Raw genomic sequence first — 21,543 nt, forward strand, 5'->3', positions numbered from 1 at the left:
CCACTTCTTCAAATTGATCCATCAGCGTTTTTTTCCCTCTCAATTTGGATCGTCAAAAATCCGACATCCTGTTTAATACGAGCCCCTAATCACTTCGCACCTTGACAACAAAAAAGCTTTTCATGAAAGCATAAAAATCAAAACATACGCACAGACAATGAGGGCCCGGTTGCATTATCCCACCACGGCCATTTTGGGACACTTGGCTTCAATTTACGGCCTCTCTCAGTAACATCAGCGAGGATTTGCGCTAATCCTCTTTGCACGATGCTTTCAGCTAGGAACTTCGTACCCCCGACGGTGGAAAGCCACATTAGCTCTCGGCGCCGTTCAGACGCTACAATTGTCCAAAATACAGTAAAGTCTCGTTATATCGATATCGGATATATCGATAGTCCCGGTTATATCGATACTATTTCTATGCACGCACGGAGAAAATTACATGCAAACAGGGTCGGATATATCGATAGTCCCGGTTATATCGATATTTTTTCGGACTCCCTTGAATATCGATATAACGAGACTTTACTGTATCGCTAAAAATGGAAATGGAAAATTCTGTGTTAGCTTCCATTAAAAAAATGGCGATACCTTAGATACCCATTTTGAAAGAACACACTTTCCTTTTATTGGAAACCCGTTGCAGACTTTTGATCACTTTTGGGGGCTTTCGATTCAATGAACATTTCGCTACACGACTTAGCCACTTGGGGGCAGCCTAAAGACAATCACACACCAAGAAAAGCCTCATAGGACTGTATTTTTTAGGCTAGGTGAAAAAATATATCAAGATAAATATATAAATATAAAATAGTATATCAAAAAGTGACATTGTCTGTTGACATGTGTTGCTCCATCCTTTTTGTTTCTTGGAGTCGTAATCGTGCGATTGTGATTGAATCTTTCGATTTGATTTCACTGAGTAGCATATTTCCAGGCCTGTGTGTCTGTTCCCATGCATCTGTTACCTCCCGTGGGAACCTTCAACATCATCCTCGCACAGGGGTCGGACAACTCGCAGGTGGCCGCCGCTGTGCCTTTCTGCTGCCATAGCGTATAATTGGCTTATTTGCATATAGTCGGCAGAGACGGGAGACGGGTTAACGACGGCGCGAGCATGGGAGGTCATTTCGGAACCCGGTTGGCGTGCCGACTTCAAAGGAAGACGTCGCGCCAACGTTTGGAAACATTTCACGCATGCGCTGTAACAAACGGAGGCGTCACATGCAGTATTTGTCCAAATACGCGCCGGCTTAGTCGCCCCATTTCTCCCATTACAATGAGTAAATGCAAACCACGCGGCTAGAATGAATATTTACTTGTCCTTGACAGAGGACACACACACGTGCACACGCGCACACACACACACACACACACACACACACACACACACACACACACACACACACACACACACACACACACTGTTTTGGAAACAAAGCCACAAAGCTAATTAGCTTCTGGGCTTATTGATGGGAATGCTTGAACTATATCAACAAACGCGGTGGTGATTTCATCTGCCAGCGACCCGGACGAGCCAAATTCTCTTTGTTTGAGGTTTAGTTTGACTGCAAACTTCAAGTGGGAGGACTGGCATGAAAAAGCTTGAAGCCTCACTTTGGGAGATTTGCTCACACTCTGCTTCAGCTCGTTGTGAAGTGAGTCACTCACCGTGCCCGTCAATGAAGATCCTTCAACGATCAGCTCTGCCCGAAGGAATGAATGTCATTCTATACCTCAAGGATTTTAATTAAAATGTCCTGTAAAACGATCGTGTCAGTCAGAAACGAGGCAGTCTGTCTTCCAAGGCCGTGAAAGCTCACCTTTGACCTACAGGCACGTCGAGATAGCTGACAGTTGCTGATGTTTGCGATTGTCGGATTAATGTTTTTCCAAGATGGCGCCTGAGTAGGCAGCCGTTGGCAAGTGCTCTTGCGTATTTGGAGCTGAGAGTCACCGCTCGGAATTGAAGCGGATTGACATGGGAGAAGAAAAGTGAAGTACCGTAATTTCCGGACTAAAGATCGCACCTGATTATAAGCCTCACCCAGTACATTTTTAAAGAAAACATTTTTGTACATACATAAACCACACCTGTCTACAAGCTGCAAGACGATATACAGAAATTTTTAATAAAAGTTTTAATAATACACCTTAACCTTTCTTTCAAAACAGTGCCTGTTACGCGGCAGCGACACAACAAGCATTACGGTAGTAACAGCGCAAACAAGGCTGGTTAAAAAAACATAGCAAGTCACTGAGAGGCGTCCTCATCTGCCTCCTGTAATCTGAAACCCTGGAAATCTTACCTCCTGCGTGTCGAATTGGAATAGCGTCAGATATTCCTCGCCACACACGCTCTCATTCTCTCTTTTGTTGTCACTTTCATCCAGAGGTAAAGTCACTCCCTAGCTTGTGCTGTCCTCTTTGTCACGCAGTAGACAGGCTTTTCGAAACCCGTTGTGTGCTTGATTTTTTTTTTCACACTGCTACACGCTGTCAGGATCCTCTGGCAGACTTGTGCAAAAGTTGCTCTTCTCATACGGACAGTTTTGATAAGCGATTTTTCGACGCTGGTCATCCAAGCCTCCATTCAACTCAGGGCAACTTTAAATGCACGATTCACACGCGAAGTTACATTAAACTTACGTCTTCTTCAGCACACATATTCGCGGACACATAAAATTGACGAATGCCAATACAAACGCGATTCAGCTGACCGAGCAGCCACCATGTAGGTTTTCTCAAACGTCGGGCTTGATTCCCGCCGACAAGACCCGACTTGTCATTTTGACCTTCGACCTTGACATGGTGACAACATTGCGCTCTCAATCAGTAACTGTCGTCTCCCTAAAGTGCATGCATATTTATTTATGTTTTATAAAGCGAAAGAGAAGGGGGATAAAAGCATTTTGTACCTCGGCATATCATGCGCTCACGCATACGCGCGTGCGGCAACTTTTTTTTTACTCGTTTCCCTTTTTTCATGCGGTTTTGATTTCAGCTCACTCTTTGTATCCTCAGGCTTGATTCTCATCACTGTAGAGACATCCCCGAATGGAATAATGACACATCAACGGAAGCCCGACAGCAACGGCAGTGGATGCATTTGTACCTCTCGAGCGCACATTATTTTTGCATTTCAAACACTTTCAAAGGGAGATCCCCCCCCCCTCCCCAACGGATTTGAAACGAGGCAACTGAGCAACAGGGTTTAGATTTAAAATTTATTTCTGGGCTTCCAGCTTGTTTTAAGACTGGTTGTCGTTGCAAAATACCAAACAGCCATTGGGGGAGGGGCAAACGTGTCAAGGCATAACTGACATTCGGGTCAGAAAAGTGAACCGATTCTTGGAGAACGATGAGGCACATAAGGGGGTGGGGGGGGGGGGGGTGAAGAAGACATCTGGCAGGCAACGTCAGCAACGGAAGATCAATTGGCGGGTAAACGCCCAAGCGCAATCTAATTCAATCTGGCAACAAGTGACTGCAAACTCTACAATAGGTGAGCCATGACTGAGTGGCTGTGACAGTCGGTAAGTCAACATCTCTCACTAGTCCACATTCCACATGGCCTAAAATAAAAAGAATGAATAGATAAACACAAATAAATACATACATGCTCAAATAAACAAACTGATCAATAAATAAATAATTAGATGTAAGGCGCACTATGTCTGTGTAAGCTCTTAGTCGTACAGGAGTGGTCCATCGATGAGAAGGTTTCTTCAGCTGTCATCTGTACTTTTTTGAAGGTGTCGGACGTTTCGCCTCCTATAGGCTTCGTCAGCGAACTAAAGTCTGACTGGTCGTATCGGCCCGATATATATATATATATATATATCCCCCTAATGTCCAGACATGGCGGCGCCGGACACCTCTGATAGGTCCCTACTCTCAGGTTGGGGGGAGCAGAGGACCACTCCCTGTGGCCCCACTGATTTTTCCTACATTCTTGACTAACGACTGGCCTATTTGCCCCACTCCCACCGGTATCACCTCATCAGCATTACGAATGTTGCCTAAACTGTGTTGCTTAAGCAGGCTATTGTATGAACGAACCAAATTGAACCACCAGACCGGTTTAATGAAGGATTCAGTTGTTTTATGAGAATTGCGTCTTTTACCCCCCTTTCAAACCATTTATGTTCTTTCGCTAAGATTTTAACCTCATTGTCGTCAAATGAGTGGTTGCTAGCGAGTCAAAACATATCAGGAGAGCACTCACTAACCGTAAAATGCATTGACATGATGAAAAGACTGCTACACTGTGTCCTTTCTTGGTCAGGGGCATTCCTTCCGTGACGTGACGTGAGGACTCGTCACCAACTCAAAAACAAGACTTCCGGAATATTCAGCGCGAGTCTTAAAACGTAAAATATAGCTATATGCGGTGGAATCTTTGTAAAATACGCTCAATATAAGTCATTTGAAGTGATTTTCTGAATTATGGACACAACTTGTCCTGGGGCGTCGGTTGTCCTTTAAAACCCTTTTCCATACATAAAGTTCACCGCATTATAAGGGGCACCTTCATTGAATGACATATTCTAAAACGTTTTCAATACATAATACATTATGAGGCGCATGATCAGCTTTTGAAAAAAAATCTTTTAGTTGCGCCTTATAGTGCAGAAAATATGGTCATTAAAGAAATAAATAAACAAACATGAAAATAAACAGATAAACAGATAAATACATACATACATACATACATACATACATACATACATACATACATACATACATACATACATACATACAGACAGACAGACAGACAGACAGGCAGGCAGGCAGACAAACAGACAGACAGACAGACAGACAGAAATGATAAAAACCCTGACGAGGCCTCCTAGAGTCCTCAATGTAAATTTCTCCACTGTGAGACTAATAAAGGCAAATCCAATCCAATCCAATCCAATCCAATCTGGCGCCTCTCGATCTCATTTTTTCAGTCACTACCTATAGGACAGAGCAATATTACGACCCGGTATTCGAGTGGTTAGCACACCGTCTTGACAGTGCAGAGGTTGGTGGTTCGCGTCCCGTTCCGGCATCCCTCTGGGGAGTTTGCATGTTCTGCCCGGGCTCGCGTGGGCTTTCTCCGGGTCCCCCGGTTTCCTCCCACACGCCAAAAACATGCATGGCAGGCAGATTGACCACTCCAAATTGTCCCTAGGTATGAGTGTGAGAGTGACTGTTGTACGTCTTTGTGTGCCCTGCGATCGGCTGGTATTCAGGGTGTCCCCCGCCTTGTGCCCGAAGACAGCTGAGATAGGCTCCAGCAATCCCCGCAACCATAATGAGGAATGAGCGGTACGGAAAATGGATGGATGGATGGATGGATAAATATCTAGCGATCCCATTTTTTTTATGTGTTGAGTCTTTTTCATTAGCCAAAATAACCACCGGGCTTCATTCAAACGCACAACGCCACATAATTAGCAGATGTGACATCAAATCATTGGACTGGGCCATCCTTTGCACCCACTGTGTGCATTTGAGTCATCCGCCAGATTGCAAGCCTGTCTTTCTTCTCGCTGGGTGATCCGAAGAAGCCGCCGTCGGAAAATACATTCGTTCATTAAAAAGCAAGAAAGCGTGTCAATGCCGCTTCCTCCCTCATCCCAATGCAGAGATGCCGGCGATTATTTGTTTGTTTGTTTATTTAATGAGGGAAGGGTGCGCAACTTGACCCCGGATCGCAGACATGTGATCTGGACATTTGCATTCAGCCGCTCATTATTTATGATGCCTTGATTTTGCATCAGTATTCACTCTGGAAAATTGCAAGAATGACTCCCGATGGGTCAGAATGTAACTACAAAAGTACCGCGTCGAATTGGGGAGAGGCATGGACCTAGACTGCTTTCGGCGACACTACGTGATGGCTCCCTCTGCGTCTTGTAGGCAAATGTGGCCATTTAGATCTGATTTTTTTGTCAACAAATCCCACTGACCACCACAGCAATCGCATTTGAGGCGGTGGCGAATTTCCCCCTTCATGCCCCTCATGCAGTCAACAGTTTTTCTCTTTTCCATGTCTTACTCGATTATGATATGTGATACGCTGAAAGGATTTCGTGGCTGCTTCATAATAGCGAAAATTGCCTTGCAGCAGGTGACTACAAGCCATTCTTGATCCCGGAGGGAGGGGAGGGGGGTTAAATAGAGCATTTTTGTGAACAGAGGCAAGCTTTGTTTATTTATTTATTTATTTGTCTATCTGTTTATTTGTAGTTTATTCATTTATTTAGTTATGTTTTTGTTATTTATTTATTTATTTAATTATTTATTTTTTGTAGTCACTGATGTCTTGCCCTGCGAAGAAGTCCCCAAAAATGTTTTTCTTTTATCAAGGCCTTTCCTTGCAGGCATGGCTCAGTATCGCTCCCCTGGCCCGTGGCCTTTGAATTCCTGAGCAAAATAGAAATACACTTGCATTCTCCTGTTGATATCTCAGTAAAAAGTCATACAATGGGAATCCTCGGTTGTTTCCGGCAGACTGGAAAACTGCAATTGTTTCTGACGTTATGAACAACCATGGTCTTGAATGATTGAGATGCTTTTGACGTTTTGAACTTGTTACATTTTAACTTCCAGGTCCACTGACTACGGCACCACCTACTCAAAACTCAACCTGATGCCTGGGACCACCGTTGTGGTGAGCAGCTTCTACATCTGCCCGACCAACAAGAAGAAGGTAGGAGACGCCTTGGATGGCCAAAAACCTATGCCAGAGCTTGAGTCGCAGAAACAAATCAACAGTTTATTTATTGAAGTCCACATTCGGAACAATTGTTGATGTGATCGCTCCGTGATTGACCCAATGGGACCGACACGTTCAACCTCCCCTCCAAGGGCAAATAAAACGCTTGGATGGACTCTGGCATTGATGGCTAATCGATGAAAGGCTGTCATGTGTGCACGTCACCCAAGTTGGCGTTCAGTTAAGGGAAGGAGGACGATCTCAAGGGCGCTCTGCAAAATTATGGGACGCTTACGACGTGGTCGAATCGTCCAGTCCTCAATCCTGTCCGCCTCGAGTCAATGCTGGGATTGTCACGATCTGGTTGGCGACCAATGGGTGGCGCTGTCGGCCCAGCCGGCACCTGCACAGGTGTTGGTCGTTCCAATCCGTGGCAGACTGTCACGTTCTGGTTGGCGACCAACGGATAGCGCTGACGGCCCTGCCCTCAGTTGCACAGGTGTTGGTCGTCCTCATCAGTGGCAGTTAAAAGGACTCCCAGTACGACCATTCGGGGTCGGGTCATTGCATTGTACTGCAGTGTATTGTATTGCACTGTTGATGAAAAGGTTTCTTCAGCCGTCATCTGTACTTCTTTGAAGTACAGATGGCGTCCGTACAGGGATTTTTCAAAGAAGTACAGATGACAGCTGAAGAAACCTTTTCATCGATGGACCACTCCTGTACGACTGAGAGCTTACACAGACGTATTGTATTCCACTGTATGTGTTTGTTACACCCTGTCAGGTTTGTTTCATCTTGGCCGATTTTCACTCATAGTTTTCTTTGATACTTTGTACGTTTCTGTTCAGATGACTTTGATGTTTTAGATTTTGTTGATGCTGACTTTATTTTAATACAATTTGTGAAATACATCCTGCTGCTCCCTCCTGCCTGCTTTTTTTGGGATCCACAACCACCATCACCACCTTGCAAACCATGACAGGTATGGGAAGTCAACGCGAAGATTATGGTTTATCATCTTTGCACTGACCCCCAAATGGATTTATGGTTGTCCTGGCGTGACACGCCAGAGGCCCTCTAGGGAGGCCACAAATAGATCGGCTCGACTCGCATCCATCGTGCCGATCAATAGATAACTTGCTTTGACTCCCCCCGAAGGCCAGACTTAAATCACGTGTAATTGCGAGCCGCCGCGTTGACAAAAAACAAATGTCCTTTGGTCGTCCCGTCGCATTGTGGGCTTGATGGATGTCCAAGAGGGCGGTCGTAGCGGTGTTGGGTAACTATTCTGGTCTTCCACAGCTTTATGTTGCGGAGGGTCTGGGTTTAAAATCTGGACCGGATCCAGATCTAAACGCGGGCTGATTTCAAGCTGCATGTTTTACCAAAATGTCAGATTCCGCTCTCGACCCTACCGGAGATAAAAGTGACAGCGGCTGCTATCTTTTTGATATATTTAGATCTGCCAGTCGGCTCGACGTGATGAATACGTATCTCCATGTCACCAAGCGCATTTGTCTGAAAAGCGGCCCGATGCCAAAGCGTACACGCCGGAAGTGTACGTGAACAAGTCTGAGTATCAAACTGAATGACGAGACATGCTTTCCTCCCGCCCTTCCTCGCCAAATGCAAATGAGCGATCAAAATGGATTGAACGCAAGTGATTAGCATGTCTGTGTGTGTCTGTGTGTGTGCGTGTGTTTGCGTGTGTTTGTGTGTATGTGTGTGTGCGTGTGTATGCGTGTGTGTATGTTTGTGTGTGTATGTGTGTCCGTGTGTGTGTGTGTGTGTGTGTGTGTGTGTGTGTGTGTGTGTGTGTGTGTGTGTGTGCGTGTGTGTGTGTGTGTGTGTGTGTGTGGGCGCGCATGTAGCCGCGTGATGAATTTGAACCAAAGTGTAGACGAATGACGAGAGGATGGAAAGACCGACCGGATGACTTTGTATAAAGGCGAGACCGTCACATTAAATGGAATTTGGATGCGCACCTCATTTGATTATTTGCTCAAGGGCATCGATGCAGCGTAACAACTCATTGCGTTGCCATGGGACTGCACATTGAAATGTGCGTGAGTTTACTTGTTGCCGAAGTGTTTGACATCCCTTTAATTACAAATAACAGTGGCTCGTACATTGAACCTTGTGGTACACCGGAGACTGATGGCTGACAAGTATCAAGGAATGTTTCAAAGTAGGATTTTGAACCCACCACTTCAAACTGATAAATGTCATTTCCGCTTCCTGGATAGAATTTAAATGTTGAATTTTATTTTACGATAAATAATACTATAAATGTGTAATGTTATACAGTGTGACCTCAACTTACAAACTTAATTGGTTCCAAGACAGAGTGTGTAAGGCGAAAAGTTTGTATCTCAAAAACTTTCCCATAGGAAACCATTAAAATGGGAATAATCCGTTCCCGGGTTTCCATAAAATATACTTTTCAACTAAATAAGCTTAAAAACTACACACAACATACCTTATTCTATGTATAAATCTATGTATTGTAATGAAAAAAATACACTGCATTGTATCATAAAGTCACTTTACATTTGTGATGGTCATTGATGGCTTGGCGTTGGAGGTCGAAGGTCAAAGGGAATTGCTGTTTGGAAAGAGACGCACATTACATGAGGACTGTAATTAAAGAAATGAACTGTGCTGTAAAATAAAGTTTTATTTACCTTTTTGATGGTCGTTGATGGCTTATGGAAGGAGAGTCACCTTCCATAAGGGCTGTTGGTAACTTAACCTCTGGTGTGGCTTCTCTTCTTTTTTCTTTGGAGACTCCTCATCATTTTTGCTGATTAAAAACCTCTTAATTGACACCTGTTGCTTTCTGACTTAAGATCTTACGAACGACGTAAGGTCTTACGAAGCTGAGGCATCACATTATTCTTCATCATGTTGATGATTGTCATAGCCACAGTCTTTTCTGAATGGAACTGTCCGGTAAAAGGCTGCGCATCATTCCACTTTGCCAACATTGCCTTTATGAGCTCACTTGATGCTGCAGCCATCTCCTCTTCAGATGTTCTCGAACCATCCGTTACTGGCTTTAAAATCCTCAATAAGCGCTGAAACTTCCAGGTTGGCGCATGGCGATATCGGCGTGAATTAGCCGTGCTTTCTCGCATAAAATAGCTTTACTCACGCTGTCGCCAGATAGCTGCTTTTCGTTAATCCAAATTAACAGTTTTTCAACTTCTTCGATTGCCCGAGACCGTCGCTTTGAGAGCACGGAAACACCTTTTGCAACAGACGCACCTTTGATGGCTTTTCTGTTCCGGAGAATGGTAGCAATGGTTGACTTAGCATAGCCGTGCTCGGCCACTAAATCACAGAAACTCACACTTCGTTCGTGTTTTTTCAATTATCTCCTTCTTCTCAGCGACGGTGATTTTATTTTGTGTCTTCTTGGGCTGGACACGAGCCTGTGGTGGTTTGTTTCGGCCCCATCATAGTAAAATTATCAGAAAAAAGCGCCAAGTCGGCGATCGACGTGTGCATTCAATGAGAGGGGGTGTGGAAAGTAGCGCCGGCTGGAGCTCTGTTCGGTTGTGTGCTTCCGCCGAAGATCACTCCGCCAGATCTGAAGGTCGTGTGCTTGATGGACCAGCCGTGGTGGGTGTGTATTATGAAAATAGTGCTTATTATAAAGTTTAATTTTCATAAATTTGACATTCGTAAGATGAAAAGTTCATAAGATAAGGTGTTTGTAAGTTGAGGTCTCACTGTATTACTATAAATACAGTAGAGCCTTAAATTAAAAATAGCAAAATTCAGCAGTAGTTTAATTGTTTGAAGTCAAATTATTTTTTTATTCTGTTCATTCAGTCTAGTTTTTGCAATATCCAAAAGGAATCCAAAATGAACAGAATGTCTACTCACAGCTACCTACTGCCATTTCTCTAGTTTTCACTCTAGCCAACCTCCCTCAGTGTGGCGGAGAGAAAGTTTGATGGGAAGAGAGCCAGTGATAAAAAGGCAAAATCTACAACTGGAAAATACATCTTTTTCTTCTGGTTCCTGCCTGTGTGTGTGTGCGTGTGTGTGTGTGTGTGTGTGTGTGTGTGTGTGTGTGTGTGTGTGTGTGTGTGTGTGTGCGTGCGTGTGTGTGTGCGTGCGTGCGTGTGCGTGTGTGTGTGTGTGTGTGTGTGTGTGTGTGTGTGTGTGTGTGTGTGTGTGTGTGTGTGTGTGTGTGTGTGTGTGTGTGTGTGTGTGTCTGCATATAAATTGATACATTTGCCTGGCCACCAGAAGACATTCAATTAGACATTGCATGGTACAACACAGATTCGGCACAACCAGTGGTGGTCCTCAAGCACAACGTGGAATTCCAAATTGGAAGGAAGCCGAGTATGGTCACTTTTATTTTATTAGCAACATAGCCGCTGTGTGTTTGTGTTTTGCTTTAAAATGGGATGTAAGGAGCCGTCTCCCCTTTATCTCTCAGAGGCTTTTGAGGTCCCGGACTTGCGTTCAATGCACGGGCGCTTGCACACTTGGGGGGGATTGAACAATGTGGCTGCCGTGGCAACAGAAGTGTCGTTTCTTCAGGTGTCGGTGTGGTTTGGAATTCTCCAATTATGTGAGAGTTTTTTGTGGCTCTCTTTACGAACATGTGGGTTGGTGGTGTAATCATGACCTGACTAGTTATGGTCCAATATCACGTTGTGGTGTCTTTGACTTTGAGTGTGTGTGGCTTTGGAAGGTGTGGTCTGAATTTTGCCCATCGATGTTGAGTTGGACAGCTGTGCTAAAGTGTCTCGAAAATGCAATTTTATTAGAATCGGACCCAGGCCATTACGCCAGTCAGTTCTTTGCCCTCCCGCGTCCTCTGTAACGTTCGCACTTCGCCATCTTAACGCACAAACATCCCGCCAGCACCGACATCACTCAGACACACTCGTCCCTCCTGCCGCCAACCTGTCAGCGGCGCGCCCGTCGAGTGGTCTTGTCATCCATCTGCCTTTTCAAGAGGGTGTGATGACGACAGGGGTAGCGGGGGAGGCAGACAGATGATGAAGAGGTTGATGGCAAAGCGTTGCGTCTGTGCACTGGCTGCGAGAGGACGAATCAAGAAGAGCCATTGTTGCATTAGTGGTAATCGCAAGCACTGGGCTGTTCTGACCTAAATTTGTCAGAAAAATTGGATTATTGTCCCCCATGAAATTGTATTCACATGTTCCCAGTGGTCTATTCTATTCATGTTGTGGTTGTAGTTTTGGCAATTTGCATTATTGTTTCTTTTCGCGGGTCCTTTGCTTTGCACGTGGGTTCTTCTTGTGCACTGTTTGATGAAAATAAATCTTTCTAATAATAAAATGGCAACTAGACAGAATGAATTTTAATTCTTGTCAGTTGTCGTCAATTTTGGATGCATGAAATGTTGTTTCACCAAGTTTATTTATTTATGTATTTATTTATTTATTTATTTATTTATTTATTTATTTATTTATTTGTTTATTTGGTGATTTATTTATTTATTTGTTTTTGGTTTATTTGTTTGTTTATTTATATATGTTTTTATGTATTTATTTGTGTTTATTTATTGACTGTATTTTGCTATTTAGCTGTGCATTTATTTATGTATTTATTTATGTATTTATTTATTTATTTAAGCAATTATTTATTTTTATATTTATACATTTATTTATATATTTATATATTCATTCAATTATTTATTCAGCGATTTATGTATTCATTTATTTATTTGTTTATAATAATATATATAATATAATAATACATAAAATACAATCACAAATAGAATGCAATAAATAAAATACAATTATAAATAGAAACAAGAGAGAGAGCTTCACAGGAAATGCAATTTTAAAAAGGTTGGTTTTGAGATGGGACTTGAAGGTGGGAAGAGAATCGATGTTACGAATGTTATTCATGTATTTATGTATGAACAGTATTTATTTATTTAAGCAATTATTTATTCATATATTTATATTTTTATTTGTATATGTATTCATTCATTTATTTATTCGGCGATTTATGTATTCATTTATTTATTTGTGTATTTATGCATGTATTTTTTTATTTTAAGCCTATTTTTAAGCAGTATTTTTTTTTTTTTTCATTACATTTTTTAAGTTGAGGTTGCATCAACCGGACAACAATAACCAAAATACATCATCAATACATTTATGGTCTGAAGTTTCATGAAGCATTGGTCAACTTGTATCTCAAGGCGCCATTGGAATGTGAATGGTTTAAAGGATGACCGACATCACTTTTTTGTTTCCTGACATCAGAAAAACATTTTATAGCATCTAAAGTACCCAAAACACGCAGTATGATATTTTTATTCAAATGCAAAACATCAATAAAATTGACTTAAAGTGTACAAAATCTGCAAAAAATTGAGCTGCGAATTGGACATTTTCAGAAAGTCCCGCCCCCAGTTCGTGACGTCACGCCAAGACGTCTTGCATTGCTCGAGAATCAAAACAATGGCTTCAGATTCGGAGAATATGGTTACTTGTTACACATGCAGTTATGAATATGATTCAAATAGTTCTGAAGAGGAAAGCATACGTTTGCAATTGATTAAATAATTTATTCCGTGCCATTTTGAGGCAACATTGGGAGGAAATGCATCACCAAAAAAGAGGCAGAAAATGGCGACCCAGCTCCTGTGAGGAATTAATCATCCCGTTTCCACAGGCTGATAAATTCCTTATATGGAGCTTGGTCGCCCTCTTCTGGTGGCTTTTTGGTGCAACACAAGGTTTTCAGACCAAGCAAGCACAGCAAAATGCATTGAGGTGATGGAAGGACTGCTACAATGTGTCCTTTTTTCGGTCAGGGGCGTTCCTTCAGTGACGTCACGTACGGACTCGTCACCAACTCAAAAACAAGATAATCAGCGCGAGTGTTAAAATGTAAAATATAGCTAGATGTGGTGGAATCTTTGTAAAATACGCTCAGTAGAAGTCATTGGAAGCCATTTTACAAATTATGGACACAACTTGTCCGGCGACGTCGGTTGTCCTTTAAGAGAACTAAATTGAGAGAAAAAAATACACATTTCACTCAATAAACGTAATCAGTTTGTCATGAAATGTAAATGACAAAGCTGATGGTAAAATGTACATATTTCGTACCTTTTCGGAGAGATTCGACAAATGTTGGTTTTAATTAGCGCCTGAAGTGACGCTCAAGAACAATTGTGACAGGTGATGGGGTGAAGCCAACTGCAAGCCTTTGCCGTCTTTCAATCGCAACGAATCTATCAGCATTCCATCAAAAATAGCAAACAAGCTGATCACTTCCAGAGGCCTTGTTTCATGCTCTCCGAGCCTCTGCAGACAACACGTCTGCTTGTTAGCCGTCGCATAATGACCACCATTTATTTATGTATTTATTATGCTCACTCAAGGCACTGAAGTGGCCAAAGCGAACGGCGCGTTGCGTACTGGCACCTTGGCAGGCACAAAGCCGTCCCAGATGGTGTGTTCGTCGCAGCGTCCTAAATCACACATTCGTTTTTTTCTCAAGAGCAAGACGGCCTTATCAACCAGGCTATTTGTGGATTTCCAGCGGAGCGTTCTGTGAGGTCGCTCAGAGTTGAGGGATAATAAGGAGGAGTCGGTGCTAAGAAAACGAAAACTGCACCGAGGCTAATGAGGCTTCGTTAACGGCGGCTAATTGGCGCTTTAACCTCGGGCTTGCCGGCGGGGACGCATCATTTGTGTTCCTCCGTCAAACACACTTCAGGTCACCAAACTTGTAGAAGAAATCAAGAATAAGAGGGGGAGTTTTTTTTTTTTTGTGGCGGCAGAGTGAAAAACAAATCCATCCTAATCAAATGCAACTTGGCCCCTAATGTTTTTTTACTCTTTTCTGCCAATCAACACACTCCAACACTTTGATGGATGCCGAAGTGAGACCAATAAATGAGCTGCCAGGACAAATCAGGGATGAAAGCCTTTTAGGTTTCCTTTTGCAGCTCCTCAACTCCAAGCTTGAATAAAACTCAACTTTGTTTACTTCTGCATGATGAACACGACCTGTAAATTATTTATCTGTATTTTGAAACTTTTGCCGTTCACTTCATTTGATAGTTTTAATTTCATGATAAAATGTTTGGTGCGCTTCATCTAAACATGTCATTGTCAATAGTATTGCGTCTGTGGAATATGAATCGGGTGGAAAAATCCAGCCATTTATTTCTATTCAATGGGCGGCCATTTTGTTTTTTACTGCCGCACTTGCTGTCGACTGAAGATGACATCACAGTGCCCACAAAAGCTCGTCTTGTGATCATCATGGACCATCATGGATGTGACCATCGAGACACCGCAATGACATTTTCGGTCGATAGCAAGTTAATAAAATGGAGATGGAGGAAAAACTGGTGGATTTTTCCGCTGGATTTATACTCTCCAAACATGATAATAAGAAAATATTTAGAGAGTGACGGGAGCAAGCTCCAATTCAAATGTGAGAAGATTTGACGTTTCAATCATTCCATGCACATTTGGGACTGAAACATTATGTATTTATGTATTTATTTATTTATTTATTTATTTATGTATTTATTTATTTTTTTATTTATTTGTTCGTTCATTTATGTATGTTTTTATTTGTTTGTTTACTTGTTTAGTTATTTATGTGGTTCTTTATTTATATAGCATAAAAACTTATTTTGCCGTCAGGCATCTCAACGTGTTTGCTTTGAGATGATTGTCAGAGGCGTCAGTTTCGGTGACAGCATCCCGCTTGCCGCCATACCTTTTAGCTCGTGTTTACATTAACAGGTTAGAAGGTCAGTAAAATCTCTATGTCAAGCTGGCATTACACAACCAACTCTTCAGCTAGCATTTGACTGTTCGATAAGTCTGTCGGCAAACCAAACCTAGCACCACGGTGACAATAAATACCAACTTTGTCAGATTATTTTTTTTGGTAGCTAATAATCATTACTTCTGGGTTGAGCGTTATGGATTTTTTTGTGTGTGTGTGCAAATGACAAATACGACCTCCATCCAACCTCATCTTAAAAAATGGGACAAGGAGCTCCAAATATCACTTTGATGTTTTGAAAACAGGATTCAAAACTCACCAAATTGTCACCTGACAATCTCCTTGGATTAAAAAAGAAAAAAGAAAAAAAAACAGCTCGGCCTCCCTCCAACGAGCCAACTAATGAGCTGCTTGCAGTTCTGCCAGCCGCACACGACTGCAGACATCGTTTCGAAACAAAATCCGTTCTCACCCGTCGACTGCATTCGTTTAATTCACTTTACGCAAATTTAGCTCGCAAGATTGTGTGGCTTCTTGTCGACAGCGCATGCGAGCAATGCCCGATTACAAGGCTTGACTTTACATTGATGAATATGGAATAGTTTACTTTCGAAGGCGAGTGTGCATTTCCATCTTTTCATCGCCGCCGAGTTCATTAGTGCATTTCATACATGCCGAACATGCACCAGCTACGAAACAAGGCAAGGGTATACCATCATTCTTATTCGGTCATGTCCACGTCAAATTTTTCTTTATTTTCACTTCATCCTCTTTGGAAATGCTTCCATAACTGAAAAAAAAATCCAAAAAAATGCCTACTAGTACATTCCAATTTCAATTTGGGTTCTTCTAGGGCAGGTGTCGGGAAACTATGGCTCGCGAGCCATATACAGTGATACCTCGGTTTACGAACCTCTTGGCTTAAGAATTTTTCGGTTTACGAACGTTACATTTATGAAAAATTTACCTTGGCATACAAACATACACCTTGGCATACATTTACATACACGGAGCTGCCTCAATGAGTGATGTGTCGTTCGCGAACGAGTCCGTTCTTCTAACAACAAAATGGCAGCCGACTGTTTTTGTCCTCTATTCCCCGCCCCCAGTCTTCGGTTAAAACCACGTGATTGGTCAAGAATGCAGCAGTGAAGGGGGGGGGGGGGGTTCAAACATTAAAGAGACAGGCAGACGACAGTGACAGTTTCAACTTTGATAGTTCAAAGGCAGAGTGTCGACTGGATTGGATGGATTGGATTGGATTTGCCTTTATTAGTCTCACAGTGGAGAAATTTACATTTCACAGCAGCAAAGTGATGAAAGGAATGAAAGTAGAAAAACAAAATACATGAGCTGCTGGAAAGGCAGCCACTCTCTGCAAGACTGCAAGGTTAAAATATCCTATCAAGCCATCTGTACACTTGATGCAAAAAGCTATCAACCCAGCTAAACAGAACACAATGAATGAGGAACTAGATACAATTATCACAGAGAAAGCACCTACAAGGGATCATTCCTCAAGATGGTCAAAGAAGGTTACGTTCCTCATCAAAGTGTTTAATGCTGAGGAAACCGGCCACTTCATTCCATCAAGCCATCAAAGACCATCACAAAGGTCAATAAAACGACTTTATTATCCAGTTTATTTCTTTAATTATAATACCATAGCACATTTATTATCCATAAAATAAGGTATATTTTGTGTAGTTTTAAGGCTTGGAAAATTAGAAAGTAGAAAATTATGTTTTATGGGGACCTGGGAATGGATTATTCTCATTTTAATGGTTTCCTATGGGAAATTAATTTTTGGGATGCACACGTTTCACCTTACACACTCTGTCTGGGAACCAATTAAGTTATTAAGCCAAGGTATCACTGTATGGCTCTTTTAATGATTGCATCTGGCTCGCCTATAAAACTAAATACATATTCTCACTTTCTCGCTGTTCATTTGTTGTTTGGGCGGCAGTTGGCGGAAAGCGCAATTTTGATTGGATAATGCTGACCGATGGCCGTTGATGTCGAAACAGGTAAACGCCCCCTTTTAAATAAGCCTGAAGAGTAAAAAAATGTAGTATTCGCCTTTGCGGAGATAAAAAGTTCTGTCGTGATTCTAATTTGCAATAAAACATGAATGAAACAGTTGAATGAAACAGTTGAATATCGGTGGCACTTTGACAAGCCACATGCTAACATTAGCATCAATATGCTTCTGGGAGAGACAGCAGAAAGCAAGCGTGCAAGCTAATGAGCAGTGTGCAGACTAGCTAGCAGTAGATTCGCCTATGGACCCGGCAATTTGACTTTCATTACGATCGTTTGGCTGGATTTTTATTTCCAATCATGAAGAACGGAAAACTATTCATATGAATGGTGAGTATTATCACAAAGTTATTTTAAATAATATATTCTGACATTTTGTTGAAATCGTGTGTGTGCGTGCGTGTGCGTTTGTGTGCGTGTGCGTGTGTGTGTGTGTGCGTGTGTGTGTGTGTGTGTGTGTGTGTGTGTGTGCGTGTGCGCGTGTGCGTGCGTGTGTGCATGTGCCTGTGTAGGTGGTTTTGTATGATGTTGTACAGGTCTCGGTTGATTGATGGGCTGGTTGACTGATTGACTGATTGACTGGTTGATTGATTATTCACACATGAACCCGGTGCTGCCCCCCCCCCCCCACAGGCAGCCTGTCAATCTAATTAGACTGAATGCGTCTGTTTTGAGATGATTGGCAGAGGCGTCGCAATGGCTGACATCATCTCGCTTGTCGCCATATGGTGGATGTCTGTCACAAGACAGCAATAGATTTGCCACATGTTTTACAGCGCCCAATCTGGCCTATTTCGTGGGACATGAGGTGCGGGCTGTGATTTTTGTCCATATATGAATTTTGTCAATATACTGTAAGTAGCGGGCAGCCTTAAAAGATAGCAAGCAAATAACAGGCGAAAGAAAGACTTTTGCCTGTTTTGACAAAGGCAGGAAAGAGTGCCGATATTTCTTTTCAAATACAGTAAAGTCTTGTTATATCGATATCGGATATATCGATAGTCCCGGTTATATCGACACTATTTCTATGCACGCACGGAGAAAATTACATGCAAACAGGGTCGGATATATCGATAGTCCCGGATATTTTTTCGGACTCCCTTGAATATCGATATAACGAAACTTTACTGTATTAGGTGGACATTTTGAAAAAGCTTTCAGAAAAAAATGCCATCATATCCACTAAAGTTTTATTATTATTTTTTTCCAATTAATGAGATCCAAAATTGTGTCCTGGTATTATGCAAGGGCTTATTTGAAAATTATGGAGACATGTTATTATGTGAAGATGTTTACTACGAAGTAGAAGTTGGTTTGAAACTGTCTTTTCGCAAGTTTCAACATGATCCGCAACTGCCAGTATTTTCGGGCAGCTTTTTATTTTATTTTATTTTATTATTTTTTTTGCACAAATAAGTGGCCCTCAACTCTGACATTTTCAGGGGCCTAAGTAGAAGCCTTGGGGCACACAATGTTGATTGAGTTGTAAAGGAAATACTAGGTTCAAGTGGGCAGCGACTGGTTTGTCAGCAACAACAATTCATCCATTCCATCCATCCATTTTCCGTACCGCTTAGTCCTCATTAGGGTCAGGGGGGTGCTGGAGCCTATTTCAGCTGTCTTCGGGCACGAGGCGGGGGACACCCTGAATTGGTTGCCAGCCAATCGCAGGGCACACAAAGACAAACAACCAGTCACTCTCACACCTAGGGACAATTTGGAGTGGTCAATCTGCATGTTTTTGGAGTGTGGGAGGAAACAGGAGGACCCGGAGAAAACCCACACGGGTCCAGGGAGAACATGCAAACTCCACACAGGGAGGCCGTACTGGGATGCGAACCGGCGACCTATGCACTGTGAAGTCGGTGTGCTAACCATAACTAATGTGTAGTTATGTGCTTCACATAACTAGAAGTACAACATGAAAAATCAGTTACAAACCAACGGCTGCTAAATATACATCATCGGAAATGACGGTACCCAAGTAAAGCACTGAACAAGCACACACACACACACACACACGTGTCTCTACATTGGCAACAGGTGGGAACCATTTATTATATTCAAAGACTAATGAGCTTTAGTTTGAAAAGCAAAACCTGGTGAGGCACGTTCGACCTTCAGCTTTCCTCTGTGTTATCTCGACATAACGATTGACATTCCGCTGAACAACTTCTCCTTGCCTCATCTCAGCCGGGATGCTTTGCATTGGCTTAAAGTGCCGCCACTCCAGGTGAAGAAGACGATTAGCAAGCTCGGAGAAGTGGCCTGGCGTGAAACATGATGTCTGAGTGGCGCATAAATAGACAAAAATTACTTGGTGAATGGAGGTGGGGGTGGGGGGAGATGCCATTTTCAGCTGTTGGTAGGTTTGTGTCGAGTTCAGAAAATCACTTAGTGGGGTGCCACCGGTTGTTGTTTTTGGGGTGGGAGTGGAGGCGAGGGTAGGGGTTGGCTTTTAAGGGCAAGCGACGGCTGTGCCGTGCTCAATATTTCAAGAGCGACAAGGCTGTTGGAGAGAGGTCGCCCGTTGACGCGAAATGAATCGTGAGCAGCAGTGATGGCGGCTGGAGGTGAACTTGAAGTGAACCACTTTGCCCCCACTCCCACCCCAACCCACTCCTCAGCTGAGACATGACAAATAATGGAATGTGAGCCTCAATAATTCCACTTCGGAAAACATAGAAGGGGGGTTAAATGGGTTCAATAGATAAGAGAATAAATATAGTCACAGTATGGTACTTTTGGACACGCCCGCGTTTCGTGGTTTATCACATGTTGGATGTGTAGAGGTCAATACGCTTTTACAAAACGGGTGAAAATGCCTTTTTCTTTCACAGTTCTCCAACGCATAGCCGACAATCAATGGGGGTTCACTGTCAATCAATGCGTGTTTAATTTGAAGGTGCCTGTTAAAGTCACACATCGCCGCTCCTCACCCCACGTTGACAATACCGTTGTTTACACACCGCCGTTTATCTTCTGGAAAAATAAGCCCTAACCCATGAAGCCTGATGAAATGATGGTAAAATAATTGTGGATAAGGGCCATGTGCAGAGTTGATGCTAATTTAGCCAGATGAGCAGAATCTCTCAAATCTGTGTTGCTTTGTCCTTTTATCGAGCAGAAATGCATATTTGGAAGCTCATTTGAGGGCGGGCTGTCACCGTCTTTGTTTACGTTGAGTTCATCATGTATTCGTTTCGTCATGAATAATTTCCTTCTTCCTCTTGTCCTTTGAATAGAATCCCACGCTTGTTTTTGTTTGTCTTTTTTGTGTTTGTGTTTGTGTTTGTGTTTGTGTTTGTGTGTGTGTGGTGTGTGTGTGTGTGTGTGTGTGTGTGTGTGTGTGTGTGCGTGTGTGTGTGTGCGTGTGTGTGTGTGTGTGTGCGTGTGTGTGTGTGTGTGTGCGCGTGCGTGTGCGTGCGTGTGTGTTTTTCCATCCGCCGCATGCAAACCCGACCATGCGCAAAACCGCATCCATTATTCAGTGTGGCAACCAAACCCACCACCTACCCAAATGTGAGCGTCAGGGATTTGTTTCACGAAAGAGCCCCCACCCCTCAAATCGACATCACCAACCAGCAATGGGATGTCATTACTGAGCCTTCAGAGGACAGACAAGCTGGCTGCACATTTTTTACACAAAGAAAAAAAAAACAATAAAAATCAGCAGGATGGCTGCTTTGATCAGTCATTTCCTTAGCGTACGTGTGTGGGGTGTCGTGTGTGTGTGCGTCTGTGTGCGTCTGTGTGCGTGTGTGTATGCGTGTGCATGCGTGAGTGTGCGTGTGTGTTTGAGTGTGTGTGTGTGTGCATGCGTGCGTGCGTGCGTGTGTGTGTGTGTGTGCGTGTGCGTGCTGTGATGTCACGAGAGGCTGTGTCCTGGAGGGCAAATACATCCCCCTAAGATGGCTCCACCCAGAGAGAGTCTTGGCCCCATCTGGTGGAAGGCAGCAATTAAAACCACACACCTGCAGCTGATCAGGGCTTGATTGGCAAGCAAGGCTCTTAAGGCAGAGAGCCTC

At 42.9% G+C, this 21,543-nt stretch overlaps 1 protein-coding gene across 1 annotated transcript in view; it reads left to right on the top strand.

Annotated features, from left to right (window-relative positions):
• The window catches only part of LOC148902286 (VPS10 domain-containing receptor SorCS2-like), a 66,218-nt gene extending 58,305 nt beyond the window's left edge, over window positions 1-7,913 (top strand). Inside the window, exon 3 of the mRNA XM_088990698.1 lies at window positions 6,604-7,913. Coding sequence (XP_088846824.1) covers window positions 6,604-6,805 — 202 coding nt within the window. The 3' untranslated portion in view covers window positions 6,806-7,913. The remainder of the gene's footprint in view (window positions 1-6,603) is intronic.
• The last annotated feature ends 13,630 nt before the right edge of the window (window positions 7,914-21,543 follow it).

Source organism: Hippocampus bargibanti, linkage group LG02 (genome assembly GCF_051943395.1).
Source record: "Hippocampus bargibanti isolate YZ-2025 linkage group LG02, ASM5194339v1, whole genome shotgun sequence".
In the NCBI taxonomy this organism is placed as follows: domain Eukaryota; kingdom Metazoa; phylum Chordata; class Actinopteri; order Syngnathiformes; family Syngnathidae; genus Hippocampus; species Hippocampus bargibanti.